At 52.4% G+C, this 27,746-nt stretch overlaps 1 protein-coding gene across 2 annotated transcripts in view; it reads right to left on the reverse strand.

The window, feature by feature from the left end:
- Positions 1–27,746, reverse strand: part of Auts2 (activator of transcription and developmental regulator AUTS2) — a 1,053,970-nt gene that overhangs the window by 54,813 nt on the left and 971,411 nt on the right. For both annotated transcript variants that reach the window (XM_077802807.1, XM_077802806.1), the window contains exon 6: positions 17,437–17,488. In XM_077802807.1, coding sequence (XP_077658933.1) covers positions 17,437–17,488 — 52 coding nt within the window. The remainder of the gene's footprint in view (positions 1–17,436; positions 17,489–27,746) is intronic.

A 27,746-nucleotide genomic window follows, 5' to 3' on the forward strand; every position in this document is an offset into this window, starting at 1 on the left:
ATACTGTGCGGCTTCCTAAAATCCACAAGCTTGAATCTAAAATTCATAAACACAATCCAGATGCTTCCAGAACTGGAAAGGAGGAGGAGTTTCTGGTCCTTATTGGGGTGTTAGGCACAGCACTAAGACAGTCGCGAGGAGTGATGCTCTAACAGCTATCACCATGACTTAAGTTTAGTGGGTGCTACCGGCCCAAGGGCCACACGCCTACCCCCTTTATCAATGAGCCTGTCGACTTGCCAGTCAACTCTAATTAGACAAATCCTTTTTTAATGAAAAGATTATGCCTTAAACGATCTGCCAATTCCAAGGTTGCTGGCAACTACAAGCTAATTCAGACAAAAAGATGGGAGAAGAATCCTTAAACCCTAATGGTATCCAGAATGCCAAGGGCTCATTTGACTACATACATCTTATTTATAGAACATCAAATACTAAGCAGATCTGCACACAACATTCCTGCCCCTTTGTCTCCCCTCTTCCCAAAGGAGACACTTTCTAGTACCCAAAAGAAACATCTAAGTTAACTGGATGTTTAAGTTATAAACCAAAGTTATGTGAAAAAAGAAAGTGAATTTTAAAAAAATTAAAAAGTAACCAATCAAGACTATGGTCATGAGGAAATGAACCAGGCAGGACTGTCCTACAACAAGACAACCAGGCTGGCCCCTGCGAAATGTGATGTCATTTAACAACATCCAGAGGCACGAAGGAGGGGTGCAATCATGGGACTTTTAGGCTTCAATGACTTAGCTCAAACAAAGACACAGCAAGTGAGGCCCGATGTCACGAACTGTTGGCTCTCAGGGCAGGGCAGAGGGGGTGCGGGAGGCTGGTCTTCACCCTTTCTCCAGGCCTGCAAGTCCTCGATGTACGGATGGGGGAGGGTGGGGGTTAAGGGAGAGGAAGTGGGCTAGCGTCCAGCAGACCTGGGTCAGTGTCTGACCACACCACAGCCACAAGCTGCCCAGAGGAAAGCCACATCCACCTCTGCACCCACTGTCCCTGCAAAAGGCAGCATTGGCCATGGACAGAGGGACAGACTCAGGAGGGCCACTCTGGCACCAACACAGTCAATCAGGTGGTCTTTGCAGGCCACCTCTAGAGCGGCGTGAAGACAGTGAAAACAGAGTCCAGGATGGACATGAGGCCACAGTGGAGCAGGACCTACACTCTCTGGCCCCCTCCATCCCACGGCCACGTGTCTGGAACTGTGGGATGCAGGCGGCCAAGGTGTGCAGAGGCTAGAGATGAGCAGCAGGAGGTCACTTTACATACCAGTCTTTGCTTTACCTTTCAGCCAGGAAGCCCCAGTTCCTCCCACACCCTCCGTGTCCCCTAGGAGTTCCCCCCCAGCCCCACCTTCTGAGGATACTGATTCAGAGCTAATCTGAACTCTGCTCCTGAGCTGCTGTCCCCAGACCCCAGGAGAGCCCCTTCTATGTCTGCAGCTTCTGCACCCGGACTGGCTGACGTGGTCCCACTGCCAGCCTTCGCAGGCCTTTGCACCCAGAGAGAAGGTGCTGAGGGCCCAGCCCTGGCAGCCGGACATCTGTGGTTTCACAAACAATCAACCCCTGAGGTGGAAAAGAGCCCTGGGCTTCTGTGCCCAATGAGATCGTGAAGACGTAGGAGTCCAGGAGAGCCCAGGCTCCCCTCCTACCTGCCCATCACTAAGAGTCCTGTTGCTGGCCTGGAGCTGTGGCTCAGGGGTGAGCGCTGGCCTAGCGTGTGTGAGGCACTGGGTGTGAGTCTCAGAACACATGCAAATAAATAAATAAAATAGGTCCATCAACAACTAAAAAATATTTTTTAAAAATTACTGCTGCTGATCTTTCTTAGGGCCACACTAATTCCTCACAATATCTGATACAGGACACCCCTCAGAAATCTGAGCTTCAACTCATTTCCCAAGCTTCCCAAATAAGCCTCTATTTTTTTCTTTTGCAGGGCTGAGGACTGGAGCCAGGGCCTCGCACCCACCAGGCAAGTGGTCTCCCACTGAGCCATGTCCCAGCCCTCTTTTTAATTGTTACTTTTTGTTTTTTACTTTTTGGGTACGAGGGATCGAACTCAGGGCACTCAACCACTGAGCCACATCTCCAGCCCCATTTCGTATTCTATTTAGAGACAGGGTCTCTGGTTTCCCTCTCAATTTCTTCGACTGGATTGGCACTTGCTGACTCACAAGACGCAGCCCTGCTTGCCCCTGGGGGTAGTGCGCCTGGGGAGCGGAGTCCTTGGTGAGGCGCATCACCTGGGCCAGCTGCCTCGGACTCCAGAGCCAGTCTATGCCCAGTGTCAGAACAATGCTGGTGCAGAGCAAGTCCTCCGCACATGCTGGCCGTCACCGCCAGTGGACCTATACGCCTTAAGAGCCTGTGAAAATCCTGGTCATCACCAGGAGACATATGTCCTAGTCTGTTTGTCATGCCTGTCATCCCCAAGTAGTGGTTACCAACAGTCCTTCTCACTCTGAGAAGTGTCCAGGTCTGGATGGTAGATCCTACAGCCACTCAATCATCACCAAAGAAAGAGGCAGTGCAGGATGTTCTGCAGAAGTGGTGTGAGAAAGTGTCCAAAGTTTATTTGGATCAAGAATTTCAAGAAGCAGGACTGGACCTCGTTGGTACTTTTGTGGTTGTTTTTAAAGCCAAGGACATTCTGAAGACACTGTAGATACAACACATCTGAGAAGGAGCGAGGCAGAGGGCAGGCCAAGTGTGGGGTGAGATGGAAGGAGGCCCAGACCACAGGAAGGCTCCTGGTTCTGGGAGAGACGGAGCTGCTCGAGGTCTTCCCCAGATGCAGGGAGCTGCCCCAATGAGAGGGTGGGTGGGGACCCTGCTCTGGCTGCCCTGAGGGTTCAGCTGAGGCAGAGCTGAATCTCAGCTGGGCAACCTGCTCCTCTACCAGAACATTCTGCAGTCCAGGGTGGAACAGAGGAAGGATGACCAGAACCTCACCACGGTGGGCAGCAGGCAGGTGTGTTTAATGGGGTCCACTCAGCATGTGTGGTAGTGAGGATCTTTTTGGAACAATTGCCTCTGGGCTGGGAAATGTGTGTGCAGCACAGTGTAAAGAATGAGCGCAGGAGTCGGAGTCCAGCCTGGGCGATGTAGTGAGACCACATCTCAAGACAGTGAAAATAAACAAGTCAGCAAATAAGTAACAGTGGCTCGGAAATGACACCCTGCACAGCCCTCCAGCCTGGCACTTGCTGTGTGCCCCTCAGTCCCAGGGCGGGGCCTGTGGCAGGGTGTCATTGCAACTGAAAGGAAATATTAAGATGTATCGACTATCCTGCGAGAAGAGCACCAGCGGAGGAGGGAATGTGCTTTGCTGATGAACTTCAGCCAAAAGATACAGAAAGGGTCAAGGCCCCTGTTGCTCCCAGCCATCCAAGCCTGGATCCAGCAGGCTGTCTGTAGAGGACCCTCTGGAGGAAGGCTTGGCCACACGATGCAGGCGTCAGGTGCCTCAGCCTGAGCTCCCCACGTAGCTGTGGCCCCACCCACGGTCAGCGGGTCAGCTGCAGTCTCCTCACAGAGGGGGAGCCTGACTCTGCGCCCAGCTGCAGCACTCTAAGGGGCCCATCCTGCAGAACTCAAGTCCTCACCCCCACAATGGCCAGAGCACTGCATCCTCACAATGGCCAGGGCACAGAGCCAGCTGCATGTCCACCACCAGCCAAGGGATCAGGAAAACACGGCAGGGGTACCGGTGGGGTTTCAGTCCACCGTAAAGGATGAAGTTATGTCATTCACAGGAAAACAAAAGGAACTTGAAAACATTAAGAAGTAAGCCAAACTCAAGAAAGCAAGGGTCACCTGTTATTCTCATATGTGGAAGCTGGAGAGGCTGTGCGGGGGTCCCACAAAAATGCACGGCAGAGTAGTACCTGGAGGATGGCTGGAGGAAGGGGAATACTGGGGGACACTGGCCGAGCTACACCGTGTGCATGGTAAACACCTAACAAGAAGTCACACCATTCTGCACAACCACTATGCACTAGTAAAAGCTATAGGGGGAGGAAGAAAAACTGGACAGCACATACAAGGGACAGAGGAACAAGCTAGTGACCCCACGAGGGCTTGCAGTATATGAAAGCTTCCAGGACAGCTGACCTAGCTCATGTAACCAGCCAGAGACTTGGGGAACAGGGGCTAGGGAGAGGGCAGACGCATGTGGATGTGAGCAGTGTGGGAAGTGGCACTGGGGACAGCACGGGGCACAGGTGCCACTGGGGGTCCTGCACACCTGCCCTGTAACAACACACAGCTCCTTTCCCTACTGAAGGGCACAGCCACCCACAGGGCCAAGCAGCACGCAGCCCGAGTCACACGGAGACACCACTGCAGGGAGAGAAAGAGTGTGCCCATCTCCTAAGCATCACGGGACCAGGCCAAGGCGACTCGGACAATGCTCTCCATGCCCAGTGAGGTCTGAGAGCTTCCATTTTTTGAAGCTTGTGATTCCTGATAACATTAAACTCACTTTCTTGTGTAATATTCACAATCTTACTCACTTTCTTGTGTAATGTTCACATTCTATACACCTTGGGGCCGATGTTGAATTCAGATATACTGGAAACGGCATTTACTTGGAAAGCATCAGCACCTGTGAATCTCAGCCTCCCCTGGTAGCTTGTGCACCTCACTCTGACCCACCAGACAGAACCGTCTGGGGGTACAGCCATCTGTCCTGACAATCCTCTGCTCCGCAGCTCTGATGTGGCTCCAGCTGAGGACCACCGCTGCCAACACCTACCCCCGGAGTCATCTAGAGGAGCGCTCCTACTTAGGTCATGTGCAAAACTGCTATGACATTTTTTGGAAAACTCAACTTAATGATTACAATTTTGGAGTCTCAACACTGCTGTCCTTTACTCTCCAGTCCTGCACGGCCATGGTTTGATAAAGAATTTGCTTGGTACCTTGTTTACAAAACAGGTCCAGGGGGTGGAGCCCTGGTGCCCAGGACTGTGTGTCTTGTGCTGTGCTGACCCTTCCTTCCTGCAGATGGCCAGTGGCATCGGCTGCAGCATCTGCCAAGCAGGAACTGAGTAGAACGGCGTTTCTCTGGGAAGTCGTTGGGCAAGTTAGCTCAGCAAGACACTGGCCCAAGGCCATGGTTCCCAGCCTTGTTCAGATCAACACAGGCCCAGCTAGAGGCCTAGCTTCTGCCACGCACACAGTAGGCCTGCTCACCAGGCTACTGTGTGCAAAGGCTGGAACCCAACAGATCAGCTGCATTTGACATATAAAAGAAAACGACAAAGAAACATGCCCAACAAGGGCCACGCCTATCCACGGTTCAACAGCACATGCATTCGGGGAGGGATTCTGTGGACGGCTGCCTGGTGTTCCTCCTCACACCTGCACCATGGCTGTGTGCTTCAGAGGACCCAGAAGGCTCCTTGAGCAAAGGGTGGCCCTGCCCCTGCCATCTCCAATTCTGAGAGCCTGGGGAGCACCCTGAGGCCTTGCACACCTAGCGACATGGGGGCTGGTATTGCGGAGCCATCTTGCAGGGGCCAGACTGCAGGACCAGGGGCCCACACTCATCCCTGCACCTGAATCTCATCGGTCCTTCCCCTTCAATAGTGGGCTCCTCACCAGGAGAGACCTGCCTGTCCACGCTTTATAAACTAAGTCCTGGGCCAGGACCGTCCTGGCCCTCGGAGGCAGGGAGGAGGAGGCCTGCAGTGCCCCAAGTTCCCGGCCAGGCTCTCTGCAGCCTTTCTCACAGGCTTAACAGAAGCCCAAGGGGACAGCGTGGGAGGCTAGGGGAGCCAGCTTTTGCCATAATGCAAATGGCCACCAGAACCTGGGCCACTCTCCCCGCCCCGCCCCGCAGGTCTGCCTCCTGCCCGCCCCATGCCAGGGTGTCAGTTGTTCTCCTGTAGGGGAATGACAGCCGCTTGTCACGCCGCACATGAGAGGCCTCACTTGCAGCAGTAACTAGCATGCCACCTCCAAAGCTGTCATTCTCTGGTGTCAGGAGAACCCACTGTTCAAAGATTTGCTCTGACACGAACCAGGCAGCGCCGTGACTGTGATTGCCGAGGACTCTCCGTGCTCCACTCCGCTGGCAGCCGCTCGGCGCCCAGGGTTTGTTTCACCCAATTATTTGTTTGTCACTTGGAAGCCCAGGATGTCGAGCAGGTACTGGGGAGGTATTTTTGGCCTGACGCACAGGCAGAAAGCATAATGAGGCCCTCAGGTGAAGGTCTGGTTTGTCAGCTGGGTGCTGGGATGATGTGCGGCGAGAAGCGAGCAGCAATTAGGGTATTTGAATAGGATAAGATACCTGGCAGGCGCCGGGAAGCTCGGAAAGTCGCCTAACTTTCAACACACCAAAACCCTCAGAGTAGGCAGATTTCAAGTTGGTCCGGAGCTAACACAGGAGGAGATGTAGGAGCTCTTCCCTCCACCTGAAGGGCCTGAGAAGGCAGAAGGCTCGCCCCAGGCATCCGCAGGACCTGAGGGCACACTCTGGGGGAGAGTCTTGACCAAACAGCACAAGGGGTCATTCTGTCAACTGCCTACTCCTTGGGGCACGTGAGCCAGGGTGGAGGTGAGAGTCGCCCCCTTGCCTGTGGAAGCCAGGAGTCCTCCTTCCCTGGAGCAGAAACCAAACTGACTGATGCCTAACATCTTGGAGAGAGTCCATTACCCAGGGCAACTTGGCCCGAGGCCAAACGCAAAAGAGCAAGACCATGAGTTTCCTCTGTGGTCTAATGCTCCACTAGAGCCCCAGCGCCATGCCCGGCCCTGAGCCAGGGTCTTGCTTCCCAAGGTCCTCACTGTGCGCCATCTGTGGCCTTCCTCCTCTCCAAGGTTTCTGACCTCAGGTGACGGGGTGCTCCTGCAGGTGCCTGTGGATGGTGATGACAGCATTGCCCTGCCCCTCTTCAGGCTCACTTGGGACTCCGGTTGGGCCACCTCTCAGGGAACCCCTGAGACCCTTCCTAACAGATGCCAGGAGAACACAGCTAAAGTCCAGCAGCGGCAAGGTCCTGCTGAGAGAATGAAGTCCACCTTGTCTCGCCTTTTAGCCAAAGGTAGGCGAGAAAAAGACTGCTCAGTAAGAAGAGCTGGACCACACGGGAGAATCAGGGTCCTGACACTGGGTGGGCCCGCCAGCTCAAGGCGACAGGAGGTGGGGACAGCCCCATGACCTAGATGCCCAGCCGAGTTCCCCCGAGTAGTCACCTCAGAACAGAAGCTGCCTGGCACTCACCCCTGGGGTGCCCAGGCGGGGTCCTTCTCTGGCATCGGCCCCACCCCCCCATCTCCCCGTGGCAATGCCTGCCTAGGAGACAGGGAGTGATGCCAGTCAGCCCACCTGAGAAGTCGAGGACGGAGGCGCCCACACCCTGGCCTCCTACAGACAGGGCCATACATTCGCTAGGCAGTCGAGGCCGTCTGTCTGCACCATCCGGGCAGGAAAAGGGCACCATGCTTTTCTAACAGCTGGCTCCTGAGCTATGGAGGCTCATGCTGCTCTCCTATGCCCTCGTGCCCAGGCTCCATCTCTTGCCCCTAAGATCTTCCTTACAGAGCAGCAGTCCCTCCTGAGGGGCCAGAGGCCTAATCTCATGACCCCTCAGTTGCCTGGGCTGAAGTCAGTCCACCTGACTAGTACCTGGCGCTACATCCCTCAGTGCAGGTCACTCTCTGGCAGCTCTTGGGGGACAGAACACTGCAGCCCAGACATCGGCCTTCTAACCACAGGAACCTCAGAGACCACCCCATTGTTTAAAGTTACAGTTAGAAAAGCAAGTCAAATGCTGAGATTCACTGACTGGGACAAGAAGTTGTGCGCAGGTGCCTGGGTCTTGTATCCTTGAAGTGTGCCAACCTGTCCAGTGTGTAGGCATCAAACTCAGAGGAGACGTGCAAGAGGGCAACGGACGGACCCACTCACAGACCCTTAAAGCTCCCCCAGTCCTGGCCATCGTTTAGTTAGCCGACATAACAGCAGCGCTGATCTTGAGCAGAAGACTCGAGGGGTAGGTTTCAGCTGGCAGAGAGCTCAGGTTGGCACACTGTGGCTCGACAGGTAACGAGCTCCTCAGGCCTCTGAGGGCTGGTCTGTCTCTGGTTGGCTGACCTTTCAGGGTTCATCTTAGATCAGCTTTGCCTCCCAATAGCCTTAAGACTAATTTTTTTTTAAACTAGTAAGTGACTTCTTTGTCATGACACCACTTAAGAAGTTTAAAAGAAACTTGCCCAGCAAGTGGAGGCCCTGGGTTCAATCCCTAATACTGCCAAAACCAAACAAACCAACAATACAAAGAGGGGGAGGGGGAAGCAAGTTTCTTTCAGCATCTGAAAGCAGTTGAAACTCTTCCTGCTCTGGCCATGTGCCAGAGCCCTGCGAGGTGGTTAGTGCTCAGTATTTGTTGAGGGAAAGGATCAATTTCAACATGGCTTCTCCTGTAAGCCAACTGAAGGAATAAATGGAATAATCATTGATATCATTTATTTAGCAGGTGACAAACCTGGTTTTAGAAGACTGCTTGTCAAATCCAGGTTTTGGATGAAGTTTTCTGGTAAGAAGCCTGAAGAGATGGGCCCAGGAGGCTGGGAGAGTTGGCAGTCAGGGAGAGGAGATTTACTATGGAAAACCCATCCTGGCTATAAACAGATAATGAGAAAATGATGTCATCGTGGCTAAAATTAGGTTTTAGTGTTACTCTGCTGAGAGATGTGAAAGGTGATAGATAAGAGGGGAAAATGTTTTCCAAGTGGCTTTTAAAGGCATCCAAATATAACCGCCTCCCACATCAGTCTATTAACGGGCACACTTGAGACACTTCCCTCTTCAGAAGGACTCTTAGAAAAGCAATGATGTGCTCTCAGCCTCCGTCTTTACAAGAGAAGGTTTACGAGGGTCAGAGAAGCAGACTTGAGCGCCCTAGAATGCGGCTCCCCATTAGCAGCTGGGCCCCACGTGCCCCAGCACAGATCAGGGCCTGAGCCTGCGTGGTGGTGGCAAGGGAAATGCCCCTGTGTGAGCTCCCGATTGTCACCGCTGAAACCTGGGGCAAGGCAAAGAGGGCTCACTGGCAGGCCTGGGAGTGGGCGTGGAGCAGAGGCTGGAAGAAGGACCCTCCTCTGAAGGCCAGGAACTGGGGGGGCCTGAAGCTGAGCTCTGTGGACAGGACAGCGGGAGCTCTCCTGGGTGCTGGACAGTCCTGGTGGGAACTGCCACCCTGCAGAGAACATGAGCTATCTGGGGAAGGTGTGGGGAAACCCTGAGGAGACCCTCACCTGGCTGGGGGTCCCTGCTTGCGCCCTCCCACAGAACCAACTTCCTCTATGTCCCACTATTTACCAACCTGTTTTGCTCGCCTGTCAGTGAGAGCAGAGACCTTTATTTGATCCTCTGCTGTGTCCCCAGGTCCTGGCACAGCATGGCTGTCAGGAGCACCTGCCTTGAGTCAGCTGGACCTGGTTCCACCACTAACTGGCTGTGTAAGCTGGCACAAGTTACTTACTCACTCTGATCCTGCCTCCTTATTTGAAAACTGAGTGAATTATGTGAAGAGTGCTTAGAACACTACCTGGCAAAAAGCAAGTACTCCATGAATGCCAGCTGTCCCCACAGAGCTCCAGCACCCTCACACAGGGTACAGATGCCATCTCTAAGTTACTTTCTAATGGACAAGCCGCTGTGAAGGTAGATGAGGTTATGCCTGTCAAGTGCTCAGCCAAGTATATGACCCCATCAAAATACAGCACAAAGCAGCCAAGCACTTTCTATATAATAATCTCATTTAATCCTCATAGAAACTAGGATAGGCTTGGCTACTCCCGTTTTACAGAAGAAAAAACTGATGCTAAGAAGTTGTAAGTAGCCCCAGTCCTGCAGTTATTAAGCAGGGAAGCCAAGATTCCACCCTGTGCCTGTGTCCACCTGGAACCCATGGCCTACATGCTAAGTCAACCCTACGACACCTCTACTCTGCACTACAGTGCTGGTGCCAGTGCGGCAGACCAAGTTTCTTCAGATTAGTCATGAAGAGCTAAATGTCTGGCCAGTCCACAGATGTCCCTCACAGATCCTGGAAGTCACTTCTGCCTTCTAGAGCAGCTCTGCCCTCAGTCCTTCAAAGCCAGCAATAAGCTAAGCCAGGTGAATTACAAGGAAGCAGTTAATTCTCTGAGGACTTAAGTGATCCAGACAACAGGGACTGAGCAAGGGCCTGGGCGGAGCAAAGGGCCTGGGCAGAGCAAGGGGCCTGGGTGAACAGGTCTTTAGCCAGTGGTCTGCTGCCACCCCACAGTGCAGCACCCTCTGTCTGCACTAGCAGCAGGTCCTGGCCTTGGGAAATGGGCCCCAGGTGACAGCATCACCTGCACTTTTTTCCTTCCTTCCAGGTGTGTCCCTGAGGACCCTCCTCTCTTGTGCATCTTCCCTTCCACTGATGACAGGCTTGGCCATGTGACCTGCTCTGGCCAATGCGATGGCTGTGACCTGAGAAGGCCTGGTACAGAGGCTGTCTCTGTCCAGTCTCCCAGGAAAATTACCACACAGGTAGCCCCAGGAGGAGGAGGCGGCCGCACTCGCAGCACCAGCCCATGTCTAGCACACGCCAATGTTTGGCTGACACCACCAGGAGACACTGGAGGTTATTTTGTTACTGCAGCAAAATGTACAAAGGCCGACTAACAGGCCTATTCATCAGAAGGGCCAAGACCTCGCGGGCTAAGCGGGCCACTATGCACCAGTGAATGATTTCCACAGAGAGCCCAAGGGGCAAGGTGACGTTTTACCCTAAGCCATGCCAGTGGCACTGTATTTATTTTCCAACTCCTGGATTCGGTTCCTTCAGAGAGGCTTACTCAAATGGAAAATCCTGCACATCAGACCCACAGGGACCCGAGAGAGCACTCCCCAAGGGACCGGCTTCTTCCACTCCTACCCACAGGCCTCAAGGGGTGGTTAGGAAGACAGCCAGAGACACCGCCTCTTGTGACCAGCTTTCTTTCCTCCTGGAGGCAAAATGAGTCTCCAAATACCAATTCATGGGCCACTTTGTGTAATTGGGCCTTAGAACGTACCCTCCCAGTACATCCAGACAGGCTCAGCCGGGTCCACAGAGATCAAGCCTATAGAGCTGGGGGGGAGTCACGGGGGACAGGGGGAGGGACAGAGAACCTCTGAGTCTCCCTGGCAGGTTCAGGAGCAGAATTCAACAGAGAGATGTTTCTGCTTTTTAAAGCACAGACTGAGCAAGGAGGTAAAAATACGTTCATGTTAGCTCCAGGCTAAATAAAAGACAGCTGAGCAAAAGTTCAGGCACCATGAAATTAATAAAATCACTGTTGCACTAGCTCCAAAGGTTCAGGAATAAACTGGTAAAAATCCGAAATGCACGGAGCAGATTACTCGAGTGGGAATCAATCATCTTCTCCTCTGAGGGCTCCTGGCACTTCCTCGTCCAGTGTGTGCACTGGGTCCATAATTCACCAAAGTTGCTTCCTGAGACTGAGCATTGCTGGGCTTTCCCAGTAATTGAGACAAATTTTGTTTGTTAAATAAATTCCAGGCAAGAGTGTCTGACTTGTGCACGGGAAAGGAAAGAATTCTTAGTAAGCTGTGAAACAATGGAGTTGTATCTTATCTGAGGAACTTACTGCGCTTGCCTGTGTGTGTTTTACTGCCAAAATAAAATAAATTGAATCAGCTCACACATGATAACATGCTCTTTCCTAACTCATACTAATTGCTTGGCTAATTGATGTTTGTTGAACTTTCTCCATTTCATTGAGTGATTAGGTACAAAGCTAACAGTTGACATCTGTAGGCGCTTAACTGGCGTCTGTAATTACTGTTAATGTTAAATAATTGTTAGTTAATTGGAGTGGTAACTGACTGAATGGAATCCAGATTGTGAAGCAAAAAGAAACCTAGTTAAATAAACATACATTTTCAGAGAAAACAACATTTTTCTGCAGTTGTCAGAAACCAGAAATGATCAGAGGCCGGGGGTCTGTGCAGGCCTCTTTCACTCGGAGCTGGCCAGTACTTGACAGTGTCCAGGAAGGGCCCTTGTGGTCATTTAACTCTCTTCCTTCAAGGTCTAAGGATGGATTTGAGGCTTTTGTTTTCTTGATCACAGTGGCGCCCAGGAAGGGTGTATGACTCTGGAGGCCAGCAGGACAGGGTGAGGGGCTGACACCTGAGCCTTCAGCCAGCCTGCCAGGCTGGGGCGGCTCCTTCCGAGGACCCAGTGATCACTAATAAAACAAGTACAGGGCTTGGGAGTTCGAACAGGGCCTCCAGCGTCCCTTACACTCTGATGGGCTCCCAAGTGGGCACAGGGCATCTGGGCCTGGGATCTAGCTTTCTGTCTTCCCTCTGGAAAACACAGAGTGCGTCCCCAAAGACACCTGGAAATCCTCTGCATGGAGCACTGTCCATCTCCGCCAGAAGAGCAGCGCTGGGAGCCTGCTCTACCCAGGCCCTGCACACGCAGCAGGCCTTCTGCAGGAGGACCGGCGGCAACCATGGGACACAGGTATAGAGAGAGACACTCGTCACAACATGGAGTAGTTCTAGGCTCTTACTGGAAGCTTCGCACCAACAGAACAAAGTATCTGTTTCCAAGAATTCTCAAGGAAGAACTCCACGCAGCAGCTTCTGTCTAGAGGCTGCTTCCAAGGGAAGGTCAGTTTCTGTGACAAAAGGGGCTGATGGCGCTACTTGGCAGTTTCAGGGGGAGAAGGCGCTCAGGACTTTGTCTCCCACCAGGCACCAACTACCCTTCAGCACCATTTAATTCTCCACACACCAGACATCTCCCTCTCCTAAAAACCCCAGGGAACATGCTCCAGCAGCATAGAAAAGGTCCAGGGGGAGAAAAATCAAGACAAGTGATGCTCCAACGTCCCCTTAGCTGGGATCTAAGAGGTGATAAAAGCTCAGCTAGTGCATAGAGCTGAGGTTGGCCTGTCCACTCCTGTGCACACGGGAAGATCCTTGTACCTCGTCCTGCATGCCTACCTGTACCTGGCCACCACAAGGACTGGAAACGCTCCCCTTGTGTTCTTTATATGTGGACTCTGGAGTCTAAACCATCTGTTTTCTTAGAAAGCCAGCCCACAGTCCACAGCAGTATCTCTGTGCACTTGGAATCGTTCCAGGGGGAGGGACTTTCCTCAAAGCCAATGGCGGCTCTGGTGGTAATGGAACTCTTAATCATTTTTTGTTGAGAAACCAAGGAATTCCCTCATGTCTAAACCTTACGAAATGGTGTCACAGCCATTAGGGATGCACAGGCGCCTAGTTTCTAAGCAGGCACTACTTCTGGGTAACCTGTTTCTCGCCTCTTTCCTCAGAACTCGGGCTATTTTTCAGTCAGACCTTCTTTCCATGATGCTGATAAGCCATACGGCCAAACATGCAATGGACACGCCTAACCTGGGGCTCCATCTCCTCTAAGTCCCCTGAGAAACCCTCAGCACAGAGTCAGCCCAGGAGGCTGGGCACGGTCCACTATGAGGTGTGGTCAGGCCTTGGCAGAGTCAGCTCCAGCTCCAGGTGGTGCTCATCATGGAGACATAGCACCCACTCAGACTCCCCAGGGGTGATCTGACCGGGTGTGGTGGGTCCTGCCTAGGAGAGTGCTCACAGCAGGAGGGAGCAGAACTCAGGACCCCTTCCCAGCTGGACTATTCCCCACTCCAGCCCCCCAGAGATGCCCATTAGCTGGGCACAGCTCCCTCCCTGCTGGCTCAGGGCCTTTGCCCAGGAGGGTCCAAGTCTACAACCTGAGACAAAGGTGGAGGAAAGAAGGGGTGAGAAAGTCGCAGGGTCCATGTCTGGCTTGCCTAGCTTGCTGATCAGTCCTGGGAGGAGTCAGAAAGGGAGGTGGCTCAGGGCCTTCCTCCTCCCAGTGTGGATCCTGGGCCCCCCTCAGGGCTGGAGTCCAGAGAACAGAAGGCTCCACAACACCTGACCACTCGCTGCTCCTCCTCCCACGAGGGCTTCCTTCTGTTCCCTCCTCCTCTGGGCTCTGCTCTCAGTCACCAGGAACTGGAGACTCATCACCCAGCAGGATGAGTGTGACTGCAAGCAGCTAGAGTCTCCTTCCTGCTCTTAACTACACATCAAAGTGGCAAGGCCACAGGGAGGAGCACCTGAGAAGGGGCAGTAGCACTGGCCAGTCCCTCTAGGAATGAAAGCTCCAGAAACTGGGGTGCGCATCCTGCTGCTCTTAGGGCAGTTTGTCCTGCTAAATAGGGACTGTAAGTCAGTTTCTCTGTTTCTGTCTCAGTGGGAAAATTAATTTTTTCTTTGGCAGATGGTTGAGTCACAAAGACAGAAGGATTCATAAAATTCACATGAACATCCTGTAAACATTTAAACACATAAAGATTAAATAAGGCAGCCATGACCTTGATTAAACTATTTTTTATGTCTACACCATGAATCCCTACAATGCAGAGGCCCAACTCCACCCTGCCTCGCGCTGCATTGCATGTTGTGCGCACATGTAACCACGTGCTGCTTGGTTAGCTTCTTTCCAAACAGGAAATACAAGGCATTCACGGAAGCCATGTTTGGAACACCTGGAAGGAAAGCTCTGACTGGTTCTCCATTGCCTCGAATGGACTCTACAACATGGGAGTCAAAACAAAGTCCTCGGACAAGTTGTAGAAAACACATTCCCTGAGCCCTAGTTTCAGCCCTTTCCAGTTAGTGTTTTGTCCCCACCAGAGATGCTGGCCAGGGCTGATTTCACCATGACTGGCAATCCTGGCCAACAGGGGCTGAATGACCGGTTCAGGCTCAGGAGCAGACAGACAGGACCTGAGCCCCGGTCCTGTTCAGCCCAGAGCATCCTCTCCAGCATTGTAAAGCCCAATGTCAAAGCCTCCTCCCCACAATCAGCTGGTGAGATTAGCACTGCCCTCCTGCAGGGAAATTTTATGGATAGACTCTGCCAGCATAACCTCACCAAGAGCTTAAAGCCACGCTCCTCTCAGGCCAGAATACTGCCAGGCTTCTGAGAGGGAGAGTCTCCAGATGGAGGGACACGGTGTCAGCTCCCCCACACTCCTTAGACTGCTCAGCATGCTGAGGCCTTGAAGGTTTTTCCAGCAGTGTTTGTTACCTGGTGTAGATTTGCCCTTTCTTGCAAGGCTTTTTATTGCTCTTGGCTAAAGACACCGGACAGAGACAGCAGACCTGACTCTCAGGCAGGCAGGCTGTTCTGCAGGAGAACTTGAACTTGATGTGCTGGGAGCTGACAGTTCCTTGGAGGCCCTGTCAACCATCCATCCAGTAAACACCAGCACTACCGGAGCAGAAACAGACCCAAACCCAAGCACAGAACAAGACTCTGCACCTGTCTTGAAGCAATTATTGACATTATCGCTGCACAATGAATCTCTTTTTGAAGTTGTTTTCCTGATATTTAGCAGTTTGAATACTAATCCCCTTAACAAAACTGCCCAGGCCTCCCCCTCAGCTCCCCCTGCACTGCCTTCTCTCCAGGGAGGGGTGCGGTACCGGGCAGTCTACTTTGCAGCACCTGGATTTGCACTGATTCCGCTCTTGTCATTCATGTTACCAACAAGAATTAGCATAAGGCATTAAGGGGAAACTCTGGAGGAGAAAAGAAAGGCCATTTTGATGGAAATAAGGGGCAAAGGAATAATCTGCCATCAACTAAAATGCTTATTTGTGTATGGTTTCCCAAGCAAAGCTTAGAAAAAGCCTATGTTGATTTTAGTACACAAAGAAACCTTAATCCTTTCAAGGCGACTAAATCACCCCCAGAAAAGCAGCTCAGAAGAAAGGGCCCTGTCAGGGGATGACTATTCACAACCAAATAGATGCCACAAATCACACTCTGTAAGTAAACAAAAATAAGAATGTGGGAAAGGTTGACTGGAAGGGGTGGGGGCAGGGGTGCAGCTCTTCAGTCCCTCTCCATAGCCCTGAGGGGTCTTTCAGGGCCAGGGAGGCCCAGGGCCGGCCCAGAGCCAGTGCCTTCAGGGCAGCCCCAGGAAGGGGAAACACATTCCAAAGCTTTTAATAGCAAATTAGCAAAAAAAAAAGACTCAGTCCTGTCTGGCTGTCTGGGCAGGTCAGGAGTCCCAGAAGCCTCTTCTGTGCCCTCCCCTGCCTCAGTCTCCCTCTGGTACCCTGAGTTCTCACAGGACACCCCAATGTCTTCCCAGGCTCTTCCCTCATCAAAATGACAGTAAACAATTATGTATTTTTACGCATGAGCACTGTCTGCTAGGAACTGCACATATCTTCTTTTATTGGGCTTTTAGCATTATGGATAACAAATTTATACAAACTTTCAGTCCATCAAAAAATATGATGAAATATAAAACTGGAACTCTATTATGCAATAAAAAAGATAAAATTCAATATGACAGTAATTCTGGGAGTAACAGCAATCACATGAGCACACACACCTCAAGGGAATGCTAAACATAATGTACTATTTAAAATTGCAGTTGGTTCAAATTCCAAAATAATCTGGGAGTCAAAATAACTGCACTTGGAAACATCTTACTAACCAGCTAACAAAAATGCTAGCCAAGGCACCCGGAAGGCTGAAATGGCCTCACAGTCCCCTTGAAGAGAAGCCACTCTTATCCAGGGCTACCAAGATCCCTGGTGTGACAGAGAGAAATTATCACAGGCAGACCATCTTCTTTATTTAGCAATTATCCTGCAAGGCCCTAAATCAGGTTCTATAGTGGAAAAGCAAAGACTAAATAGTTTGTATAATTTATACCTTTCAAATTACACACCTTCAAAGCCCATGATTAGAGACTTCCCTAAATTTCATTATTTCCAACAATACTGCTACAAATGAAAACTGCCAAGAAGCCTACTGGCAATGATTTAAGATAAGTCCTCCCTTAATGTACTGCTATATCATTAGCCTCTCTTACTCTAGATAGAGGACTGGAAGAAATTAATGGGGATAGTGCATATTTAAATTCTGCCCTCTTGCTCGTTTATTAACTTTACAGAAAGCCCACAGCAGAGTAAGGCTTGGTTTATGGCCGCAGCACTGTGAATACTAAGCACCAAGGGTCAGTCACCTCAGTGGGCACTGTAGAGGACTACTGAATCCCTTTGCTAGGGAGCTGGCAAGCCACAGCCAAGCTAGGACGTCTGAGAGACCTTCCGGCTTGCAGTTTCCACAGGAGGCCATAGTCACACGGGCAGCAGTGGGCTCCCACCCAAGGACTCAGCGTGTTCTTTTAAGATACTCTTAATGCATCATAAACGTTCAGATCTGTCTCAAGCATAAGCACAGAACGTGAACAGCAGCTCAGAAGGAAAAGCAGAAGACCACACTGGTGTCCTTCCCTTTCCTCCCAGACGAGGACAACAAGGAGATTCACGTTAAAAAAGCCACCACTCAGAAGAATGAAGGAGCCTTACCTTTGTTCACAATTACAGTGTTGAAGAGCTTTTCAGAGCTGGCATCTGAAGCCTGAAAAACAAGAAGGGGAGGAAAGGGTTAGGCCTGCTGTTGACACTGTGGGCCCATCATCAATACCACCACCTTAAACTACTTCACTCCTTTGAGGACAGCCTAACAGGGAGAGCAGCGTTTCCCGAATCATCCACAAGGTGGTGCTAGCCGACTGCTGGAAAGGGCTGCAGTGCAGCTATTTGCTGGAGAAAAAAATCTGCTTTTAAAAATGTGTCCTTATTAGACATATTATCTGTGCAAAACATGTTTCTATGAGATGATACACAAAGCAATTCAGCTCATTCGCATAATGATTTTCCAATTTCGCTGACAGATCATTATTTTGGAAATGGTATTTTTACATGCTACTTGCAGACATGCCTATTTTTCAATTTTCTCCACAAATCAGAAATGCCTACTATTTAATGCTAAGCTTTTTTCACTAAAGTGTCAGCCAATACTCCCAGAAATTAATTTTCATCTGATGAACCTAAAGATCCCTGTTTCTCAGAGTCACCAGGACGAGCTTATGATCAGACACAAGCGACCTGCCCAGACCCCGTCACTGTACATGACACCAGCATGAGTCCCTTCCCATTTTCTACAGCTCATGTCTGCTAATTATTACAGTGGCTTGAGGAAAGTGAAATAAGCCTGTCTAAATAGCAAGACGAAAGCCAATTTAAATTATACACTGATGTTCTGGAAAATAAACATTTAAGTCGGTTTAGTGGAAAATGCTGGAATGTTTCAGAAGCACTGAATATTTGTAGGACTTGAAAAAATAAAAATGAAGCAACGTGCTACATGAATTTTAAGGTATATTTCCACTCAAAGGCATAACACCCTCCTTCACACTTCACAAGCCACGCAAAGGAAGGAATGCAATGTGAGGATACTGGGAGCGGGATCTGAGGTACAGTGCTTTCTCACTCTGGGGCCAGCTTTTAGGGACAAAGAAGATACTCTGCTTAGTCTTTCCTCGTTACTCTGAGGAAGATGAGACATTCCAGTGCATATCGGGGAGACGTTCTGTTTTCAGTGCAGGTGATTAAAAAAATGACAAAATATTTTTACTATGGCTATTTTCCCTTTCCTTTAATTCTAATATTCTATCTATAGGGATAGTTCAGAAGATTAATGGAATTGAGAGGGAAAATTAATGTGCAGAGTAAGTACTCAACTGCACACAATTATACTGTTCAAAATAAACCCTGGACTTTTCCTCCTCTGCGGGAAAAACAAAAGTACACTGAGAGCCTTGATGACATCTTAAACAAAACTAAATAAAAGTAAATATCACAGTAGCTTTTCACTGAAAATCAACTACTAGAAAAAGTAGTTCTGCATGGGGGGGAGGAACAAGTTATGCATCAAACAGATCAAGACTACCAAGTTAACCAAAAATGACACTAATGGTGTTGTTATCCTGAAGCATTAAGGGAGATTTCTAAGCATACAAGTTTCCCAGCTAAAAACTTCCCAATGTGAATATTTTGCTATTCTTCAATGAAAAAGTATCTGTTAGGATGGCCCGGAATTCTCTTGAAATGGCTGGTCCATTCATAGCTTAAAAAACAAACTGGAGCTGATTTTTTATTTTTATTTTTATTTAAATGTTAAATCATTTTGCCAAGCTGAAATAATCCTTAAAAATTAAGGGATTGCCTGTTAAGACGATTCTAACTGGCCCAAAGAAATAGTAAACAAATGACGGCCCGCATATGCAGAAACACAGGCAGGGAAAGGAAATGGACCCGAAGAGTATTCCTTGCACTGAGTGTGGGGGAGCAGGACCTCTGTTCGGCAACTCAGAGCCACCATTGTGAGCTGCACGGGGCTCTGCAGTCCTGATAGGCAGGTAAGGGTCCTTCTGTCTGAACCCAACTTGAGAACTTGATTATTAAGATGCCAACCAGCAAGTTATGAAGGAGGTGAGTCTCACAAGGTATTCGAAGGCTTAGGAGGGTGTCTCCTAATAAAAGATTTTTGAGCCCTTTAATTTACTGACTTGTCACAAAGCTTGAAATGCCGCCTCCTGTAACCGGGCAAGGGACGTTTCAAAAAGGCCTCCGTGGAAAACACCCAGAAGATGGTGACCGCAGTGGGCCTCTGGCCCCCGTAAAAGGCTTCGGAATCCCCTTCTCCCAAGCAGGTGGCTCAAGTCATGCCGGCTCGGTCCCAGAGGCAGAGCCGAGCGCGTCGGCCTATGCGTGAAGCGGAAGCCGCCGACACCTCCACCCCTCCGCGGTGAACTTTCCTCCACTTGCACTTTCCAAGCATTTGCACAGATCGTTTGGCTCCTTGGGTCCGCATCGTGGGCACGTTTTCGTTATTTGCAGGAAAAACGCCTGCATTGCCTTCCACTGTTGGGATCGTTCTCCTCCGTAGTTTAAACCAAGACGAAGCTCGGGGGTGCGGGGGCGAGCGGGGCCTGGAGGCTGCCTTCGCGGGACACTCCTGCCTATGACGGCCGCGCTCGCCGCTGGGTTTCCTCCCTCGCCGGCTCGGAAGGGTCCGGAGGCGAGGCCAGGGCTCGGAAACCCGATCGTCTCCAGGCTTTTTGTGTACGTGGATGGGGGCTGTCTTTCCCCGTGAAACTAAACAATTACTAGAAACCGTAGTTGACGTTTAAAGAAAAGTTAAATAAGTCCGACCGATCGAATGGAGACTTCGGGCGAGAGCCCTCCGCGCCCCCGGCGACTCCCGCGGCGGGTGCGCTCTACCCCTGGGGCCGCAGACCTGGGGCGGCGCCCGCGGAGGGCAGACTCTGCAGCCAGGAGCGGAGCCTCCCCGAAACTTAGGCGCGACTTCCTCCACCAGCCGCCGAGCCCGCGCCCGCTCTCCTTTCGCTTCCCTGGGCCCCTTGTGCGGGCCAGGACCCCGACCTCGGCGCCGGGCCGCCACCGGCGAGCGTGCGCGCGGCGCAGCGCCGAGGCCTTCAGCCCGCGCGGGCGCAGGCCTCGGCCCGGAGTCGGGCGGGGCCCCTCGGGGCGCCCGGGGCTCGGCCCGGCCCCGCGCCCTCCGGCACCCCGCTCCTCGGCCCCGCGCCGCCGCCCCGGCCGAGCCCGAAAGTACAAAGGCGGGCGCCGGGCCGCGGGGGGAGGGCGCGGAGGCAGAGGAGGGGTGGCGCAGGGGGCTCGGGCGCGCCGGCCGCGAGCAGCCCGCCCTGCCACTCCTGCCCGCGGGCCCGACCGCGCAACAAAAGACCCCCGACCCGGCCGCCTCCCTCCCGACCGCGGGCGGCTAGCAGGCGAGCGCGTCGCGCCCCCCGGGCTGCATTACCTGGTCGCAAGGGGTTAAGCGATCCTGTCAGCCCCAAGTTCATGGTTTGGGTCCTTAGCAGGGTTCCTGATGGGTGATCACCAGAGCCCGGGGTGAAGCCAGCAAAACGCACGCAGAGAAAACGCCCAACTCCAGCCCGGCTCCGTCCGCAAGTCTCAGCTCCTTCCTCGCCAAAGTCTGAAAGCGGATGCACGCGAACCAAATCCGAACCGGAGCAGCAGCCTCGGGCGGCCGAGAGCCAGCGCCGCGCGCGCACATCCAGCGCGGCCGAGTCCTGGCGGGCGGCGGGAGGGAGCGCGCCCGCCGAGGGCGCCCGGCCCGCGCTCGCCCGCTGCTCCCTGCGGCTCCTGCGGCGCGGCGGGCCGGGCCGGCGGGCGGGGGCTCGCGAGGTGCGTCCCGAGCCGGCGGGCGAGGCGGAGAGGAGCGGCCCGAGCCGCCGCCGCGGCGCGCGGAGCTAGGAGCGAGGCGGCGGCGGCGGCGACAGGACAAAGGAGACCATGTGCGGAGGGAGGGAGGAGGGAGAGGGAGGAGGAGGAGGAGGGCGCGCGGCGGCGGCGGCGGCGGCGGCTCCCCGGCGACCGCCTCGGGCTCCCCGACAGCCGGTCCCGCCTCTCCAGCAGCGCCGCGGGCCGACTGCTCCTGGGCCCGCCGCCGCCACCGCGGCGCTGGAGGGAACCGCTCCGGGAGTCTTTATTTGGAGCCGATCTCGCCGGCGCGCGGCGCGGGCGGCGCTGCAGCGGCGGGGGCGCCGGGCGGGCTGCGCGGCGCTGGCGGCGCCTCCTGGCCGGAGCTCGCGGGCGGGCGGGCGCCCGGGGCTGGCTCGGCTCCGGCCCGCGCTCCGCTCGCGGGCGCCTGCCTTTCCCGCCGCGCGCGGCTCAAGTGAACTCCATCGGCGGCCGCCGCCGGCGCCGTGGACTCCCTGGATGGACGCTGGCGGGAGGGGGCGCGGCGCAGGGCCCTCGCTCCGGACTTTACTCCCGGCTGCGTGGAGCGCGCCTCTCCCAGACGCTCGCAGCTCTCGGAGCGGGACTTCTCGGCGCGCCGAGCCCGAGCCGCCGGTGCCACCGCCCCTCCTCCGTCCCGCCCCGCGCGCCCCGCCCCTCGCCGCCCCTCCTCTCGCCCCGGCGCCTGGTCGGCCCCGCGGGGGCGCAGTCCCCGGGCGCGACACCGACAGCTGTTGCTCCCCCCGCGGCGCGAGCCCTTGGTCCCCATGGCTGCTTTCCCCGCGGGCGGGCGCGGCGGGAACTGCAACGCTCCGCGCCCTCCGCAGTTGTCGCTTCCAAGATTGCGCCGTGGCAGAGAAAGGCCACTAGGCCTGCAGCCTGGGGTTGAATTTCGAGGAGACTAGTCACATTTGCAAAGAGCAGATTAGATGGGAGGTTGTGAGGGCCATGGAGCAATTCTATGTAAAAGGCCTGTCACATAGTAGGTGCTCAATACAAAATAATTTCGTTGGAGGGGACGAAACTAGAGTCCGCGTGTCAGAACAACAGAAAGGGCTTGTTCAACCCTCCATCCCAGTGCAGCTGAGACAGAACAGCTTGTTAGGTTTCACGGATAACAGTGCATAAATTGGCCCTTCACAAATCCTCCCCTCCTCTCAATATCTCAAATCGTCTGACATTTGTGCTCCTCACACCCACAAAAGTGGAGCCTGTTGATTCTCACATGCATCAAATAAATACGGAGAGAATTCTGTGGGCACCAGTCTTGTCATTTACTTTCACTGTACCCCTGAGAGCCCAGAGCAGGCCTCCCCAGGGAAAAGGGGTCCCAGTTATCATAAAAAGAACCCTGCCCTTCTCTCCAAGCTACGCTCTTCCACCAGAACACATCCTGGTCCCTTCTGCTCATCCTGGCGGGCCCCTTCTGAAGGGCCCCAGCCTCCTTACTCAATAGCTAACCACAGGACCCTGAAAAGAGCCAGGCCATACCAGGAGGCTGCAGACCCCCTGACAACATCTGGAGTTCCAATTCCATACCCAGGCATCCTGGTGGGGTTCCTTCTGGGGGGGGGGGGTAGAGGAAATGCTACCTGGATTTTCCCAGTGCAGGCAAGACCCAGACTGCAACTGGGAGGGGCTTAGATGGAGCCACACACCAAGAGGGGAGCAGGAGGGAAGCTTCCAGTTCCTCCCAGTGCCATTGCTACCTGGAGTGTGGCTGGGGAAGAGGAGGAGGAACCAGGCTTGGGAGAGATGTGCTGCACATACAGATGACTTGGAAATTGCTTTGGAGGAATGCTGCCCTTCCTCACCTCTTTGAAGGCACCTAACCATCACTGTTTGATTTCATGGTGCTCCTGAAAAACCTCTCCAAGAGAAAAAAGGGGGTGCTTGCTGTATGGCATCCTCTGACCACCCCTTTAATAAAATTAATTTTGGAAATAAGAGGCACTCTCTCTTTAGCTTTATCCCTTCCCAAGCTGGTAGCACTATAAAGTGTCAGGAAAAGTATTTCTTAAGGTAGGTAATAATGATTTTTTTCCTATCACTACCTCCTACCTCCCAAGAAGTCAGGGGAAAAAGGCACCTCAGAAGGTGTAAGTTTGGAGATGGATTTTCCAATTGCTTACAAGATGTTACAAACCCAGCTGAGGCCCTGACCTCCGGGACATTTGTTCTGGAGCTGTTTCTACAATGCCAGGATAGCTGAAAGGCAAACACGCAATTTTCAAGAAAAGACATTAAAATGTTTCTTTTGGAGCAATCAAAATGGGACGGTTTTCTTATCTTCTTGCTCTAATAAAGTCAGTATTACAGGAAAGAAACTCCCTGAGCTCCTGCCAGTTTCCTTATAGGGTAAACTGAGGCTTGAGGAGGTGTGGACAGCCTAGCAGACCAGCTGCAACAGCCGAGCACGCAGCCCTCCTGGGTGCTTTTATCAGCCCGAGCTTCTTACAAATATCATGTCATCAATGATAATCAGAGATTAGGCCTCAGATCATAGCCTGGGTGAGATCTGCCTGTGTTCCTGTATCTTGATTATCTGTAATCAGGAGGAGCCTGTGAATGCCAATAACCAAACCTCTGGGGAGTCCACAGAACCGCAATGACCACATTCAGCCCCACTTGCCTCCACTGCCTTGGCTCTCCCTGGTGCATCTACCACTACCCACATGCTCTAATTCTCCACCTCTGCAGAGTCCTGAGGCGGTTCTGACTGGTCTCCTAGTAGCTCTGTTCCCTAGGCAAGGGCAACAGGCACAGCACAGCATTGAAAGTGAGAAAAGGGGAGTCAGACTTGGCAATATATGCAAGTAATCCCAGTGACTGGGGAGGCTGAGGCAGGAGCATCCCAAACTCAAGGGCAGCCTGGGCAACTAAGCAAGGCCCTAATAAGCAACTTAATGAGATCCTGCCCCCACCCCACCCCCATCTCAAAATAAGAAATAAAAAGGACTGGGGATGTGGCCCAGTGGTTAAGCAACCATAGCTTGAATTCCAAGTACCAAAAGAAAAAAGAAATAACAGGGCTGGGGTTGCAGCTCAGTGGTGGAACACTTGCCTAGCAATGTGTGTGAGACACTGGGTTCAATTCTCAGCACCGCATATAAATAAAATAAAGGTCCATTGACTATATGCGTGTGCGCGCGCGCGTGTGTGCGTGTGTGTGTGCGTGTGTGTGTGTGTGTGTGTGTGTGTGTGGTTCAATGGTAACATATCCTTGACTTCAATTCACAGTACTGAGACAAAAACCAGACAAACAAAAGCACCCCTGAAATGTCCTTAGTGTGTGATTCCTGGTCAGAAACCCGACTTTCGAGAATCGGGAAGGTTCCTCCTTCCCGGGCTAGGAAGGGCTCTACTGCCCAGCCACACCATGGCCCCCAGTTTAGGAATTCCCATTAGAAGATCACGAGTCAGGACTGGAGGCCATCGTGCTGTTACCACCCTCCACCTACCAGGCAGCTCTAAGGAGAGCAAGGCTTCAAAGTAGGAACCCCAACAAGAAGCAGAGAGCAAGAGGGTGGACTCCATGGTCTTTCCAGAAGCACTTTTAATACGTGGCCAAAGATCTAAACCAAGTTTATGCCCAACTGATGGAACTGTCAAAAGCCATGTTCCAATATGGGCATCCTTCTCCAATCACCAGATACATCTCAAAACAGACCAGGTTCAGAAGCTCATGCAAGATCCAAGTCAACCTAAAACAGCAACACTTTAAACCTGAAATGTTATTCAGTTTGTATCATAAATGATCAGATTACATTAAACAAGTTTGGGGAAAATACTCCTTAAAATCTCTGGCCTTTGGGGACTGGGGTTGTGGCTCAGTGGTAGAGCGCTTGCCCAGCATTTGTGAAGCACAGGGTCTGGTCCTCAGCACCTCATAAAAATAAATAACATAAAGGTATTGTGTCCTTCTACTACTAAAAACAAACCAACCAACAAACAAAGCCACCAGGCTTCTGCTGGGCATTCACAGTGAGAGATCTCCCTCACTTCTTTGTGTTTCCTCTCATAAACACAATGACCGTCAGACACCAACAGAGCGGTGCTGGGTTCTCAGCTCTCAGGAAGGGGATGTCTCTGGGAAACTCTCTTCGGTCTTTCATACTGAATTATGTCTTAGTTTGCCAAGAGCACCGAAGGGGAGTCGTGACACTGACTTTGCTTCCCAGCTAGCTTTGGGAACAATGTCCCCTCGCCTGGCTGATTTCTGTGACTCCAGGAGACTTGATTCCTTTTCACTTCTGAAGTTCTTTCACCTCTGAAAAATCTAAGTTTCCATCTGTTCCCTGGGAGGGTGTAGGAGCTGGAGCTCTGGGGTGAGCCCCTGGTGACACCATGGCCCTGTCACTTCTCAACCAGAAGACCTCATGTGATCCTTCCATTCCCGGTGCCTGGGTCCCTGTCTATAAAATGAGGTGAGCTGAGGCTACATCTACTGACTGTTGTCAGGAGCAGTGCTGGGCTTGCTAAGTGGGACACAGGAGGTGGTCACTTTGATTCAAGGGGACAGGTTTCTTTTCATCATTGTGGAAATCAACAAAATAAAAGTGTCTTTTGGGGTGCTACAGTATCCATGCCACGCCTTCAGCTGGTATCTCTGGATGGGGGTCACCACAGCAATGATACAAACAGCCACAAGAACAGAGTGGGACGTGGCGCCAACCGCAGGCTCAATGGCTTGCTCCATCTCTGCTGGAGAGCCACACCTGTACACAGCCACTGCCACCGCAGTCCCTCTGCACAGGGTCAGACTGGACGCGACACAGCCCAAGTCATACGGTAACACCAAGGCACCTCTTTGGTAGATGATAATCCAGCACAGTGTTGTAAGAGCTCACCAGGTGTGTGTGTGGGGGGGTGGGGATGAGTTCAACCTCCTAAGAGTGAGGGCTTCAACTGCTCAAAACAAAACAGCAGGCATTGTGTCATTTGACATATTAAAAGGTCATTTCCAAGCCTGGGGGTGTGGCTCAGGGATGGAACGCTCTCCTACCATGCATGAGGCACTGGGTTCAATCCTCATTACCACAGAAAATAAAATATATTGTGTCCACCTACAACTAAACAAGGAATATTTTTTTAAAAAGTCATTTCCAGTTTAAAAAGGCCTGCCATTTTGCTTATGACTAGAAAAATGATTTCTTCTGGGGTGAAGCATGTTCTGTTTTTCCTTGACTCAATGTTGGATGTGCCTGTACAGGACAGCTTTAGGCCTCCTCCTTCCTGCCAGCCGTGGCAGCCTGGCATGAGACAGCCCAGCACTGCATCACCTGCCTGCGGGGACACAGTCCTCGTGTATGGCTCTGCTGCGCCTTCTTTCTGAACCTGCCTGGTTTCTGGCCGAGAATCTCCGTCCTGGAGGTTGGTCACAGTTGTATGCCCAGCTCATCGGAGGCACGAGGAGGGAGAATGAGGTTCTCCCAGTAAGCCTGGGTCACCCAGTGTCTGGGTAGTTGGTAAAGTGGAGGGGACTGGCCACAGAGCCCAGGGGGACCTGCGCTTTGACTATGGTGCCTACTGCTCTTGCTCATGGCGGTCAGCCAAGGGTCCAGGTGTGGGGAACTGGAGTCAGCGGGGTGCCCGCCACCAGGCATCAGTGGGGCCTCTTGCAGAGGCTGTCCTTCCTTGCTCTCCTGCCTCCTGCTCTTCAGCCACAGACAGGTTCAATCTCTCTCTGGGTCCCAGGGATTTCTCCTAGGTATGTCAACCCTCTTTTAAACCATGGCCCAGGATTGGTGTCTTCAGGGAAACACGCCGAGTTGACCTGAGGTGGCCCCCAGTCCCTCTGCCCAAATCCCCATCCCTTCGGAAAGGGGACTGTTTACAAAAGAGGCCCGCTCCTGGATCGCAGGATGGAGGCGACCATAGCTCATGCCTTGCCATGGCGCAGCCAAGCCCTCCACTAGCACACACTGTGTTGCCACAATTGATCACGGGGCAGCAACGAGAGGGAAGTAAATAAACGGAACAGGGTTAGTTTATGATGCCTACTACTGAGACGCAGAGGGGAATAAATATTTTCCAAGTGTAGAAGTCAAGAAAAAGAATTTTACTTTCAAACTTCACAGTATACTATAAACTATAACAGGGAAAAAGCATAAAAAAAGACATGAAATATATCTTACTTAACCACCAAATCTACATTAAAATATTAACATTCAGAATTTGACAACCCCGGGAAGAGAGGCAGTGAAAAGAAAGGATAAATTCAACCTGCACCGGGAGCTCGCCTGACTTTGCGACGCCTCCTGCCCGCCCGGTCCTGCCGTCCTGCTTGTGACCTGGACTCCAGTCGCTGAGCTCCCCGCCCCCCGCATACTGTTGGAGGACATGTGTAACTTGGGGTTAGGGGCAGCACTGGATAGAGTCCAGGTATTCACCTGCCTGGGTCACCTGCTTGAGTCACCTGGCTCCTGGCACTATCTCCACAAGAAAATGTGGCAGAGCCCGGAGAAAAGAAGGCAATGAAAATGAGAAATCACGTACAAATGTCTGCCTGAGCCGAAGGGTGGATGTAAGTCACCAAAGAGAACACA

Source organism: Urocitellus parryii, chromosome 9, assembly GCF_045843805.1.
Source record: "Urocitellus parryii isolate mUroPar1 chromosome 9, mUroPar1.hap1, whole genome shotgun sequence".
In the NCBI taxonomy this organism is placed as follows: domain Eukaryota; kingdom Metazoa; phylum Chordata; class Mammalia; order Rodentia; family Sciuridae; genus Urocitellus; species Urocitellus parryii.